Below are 1,502 nucleotides of genomic sequence, written 5' to 3' on the forward strand. Positions count from 1 at the left end.
AGATTCATTTAAAATCATTAAAAATAAAATATTATAATAAATTTTATATGTAATTTATAATTATATGTAAAACTTTAATCTAATGTATTAATTTAATCATAATGTTATATTAATAAACATGTACAATAGTTCAAAAAAATATTCAAATATTTTACTGGAAAATTTATTAATTATTTATTATTATTATTTAACCCGAAAATTCGAATTTTAATAAAAATTTATGTATATAGAGCATAATGACTTATACATGAGTTTTATATGCAGCAGTTTTTTTTTTTAATGAAAAATATTTTTAAAAGAATCTATTTTTAAAATGTCAACATTTATTCATATTTTAAATCTTATCTCAAAATATTTTTTTAGAATATAATGTTAGAGAGCATTAAAATTCGAACATTTTATATATTTTAGGTTTTTTTTGATCTCAAACAATGAAAAAGTACCTAAAAAAATAAAAAAAAAAACATTGAAATTTTAAGGATTTATTTCATCTTCTTAAGATAATAGTTGACTAAAAAAAAAAAAAAAAATTACATATAATTTCGATATTCGTATTTTATAATAATTATGATAATATTTTCAAAATTTGCATCCAATATATATATTTTTATTATTTTATTTATAGCAAGCTTTTGAAAATTTTCATGAACCATTTATATAATATTATGTACTCATTGATAAAATATTAATATGATTTTTTTGTAATATGAATTAGATATATAATTTTTCCATTTTCATTAAAAAAGTTTTTTTGTATGAAATATAAATTTTCATTGTTTTATTAATAACTTATGAATTTTCGTTAGATTATATTAAATAACTTTTAAAATTTTTATAGAATTATTCTTAACACAAAAATATTTCTTAATTAGAAATATCTCTTGTAGATATTAAAATTTTGTGACCAAGAGAACAAAGTAAAATATTAAAATGATTATAGTGCACACATTAAATGATTTATATATTTTTTTCAATTTTAGTAATATTATAATTACTTTTTTTGTAGTATAGAAATATTTTTATAAATGATTTTCATTTATTTTATGTGTAATAAAAAAATATAATGTAAAAAATATAAATAAAATATATTTTTTATATTCATATTATTTTTAATATATCTTATTAATTTTTAATTATCTTACAGGAACCTATATATATAGAAGGAATGTTGGCTGTTTGTTCTCATTGTGGCATTAGTTCTATTGATTTTAATCGATGCCTAAGATGTAAAAGGAAATTACCAAAAGATGTAAAATCCATACCAATGACAATGGGTATGCAAGAAAAAAAAGAAACAATGATATCTGTTGATGTAAGAATTTGAAACTTTATAAGACTATTTTACTGATATTATTATGGAACAAATGAAATTTAAAAAAAAATTTTTAAACTATTTGTAACATTATTATATCATTTTTTTATAAATTTAAAGAAAATTTTTTTAATATATATTATATATTTAATATAATATATATTAATATATATTATTAAAATATGATCAT

At 15.5% G+C, this 1,502-nt stretch overlaps 1 protein-coding gene across 1 annotated transcript in view; it reads left to right on the plus strand.

The window, feature by feature from the left end:
• The window catches only part of LOC102680141, a 21,889-nt gene that overhangs the window by 9,399 nt on the left and 10,988 nt on the right, over positions 1–1,502 (plus strand). Inside the window, 1 exon segment of the mRNA XM_031513149.1 lies at positions 1,145–1,312. Within this exon segment, the coding sequence (XP_031369009.1) occupies positions 1,145–1,312 (168 nt within the window).

Source organism: Apis dorsata, unplaced genomic scaffold, assembly GCF_000469605.1.
Source record: "Apis dorsata unplaced genomic scaffold, Apis dorsata 1.3 scaffold_598, whole genome shotgun sequence".
Classification (NCBI taxonomy): domain Eukaryota; kingdom Metazoa; phylum Arthropoda; class Insecta; order Hymenoptera; family Apidae; genus Apis; species Apis dorsata.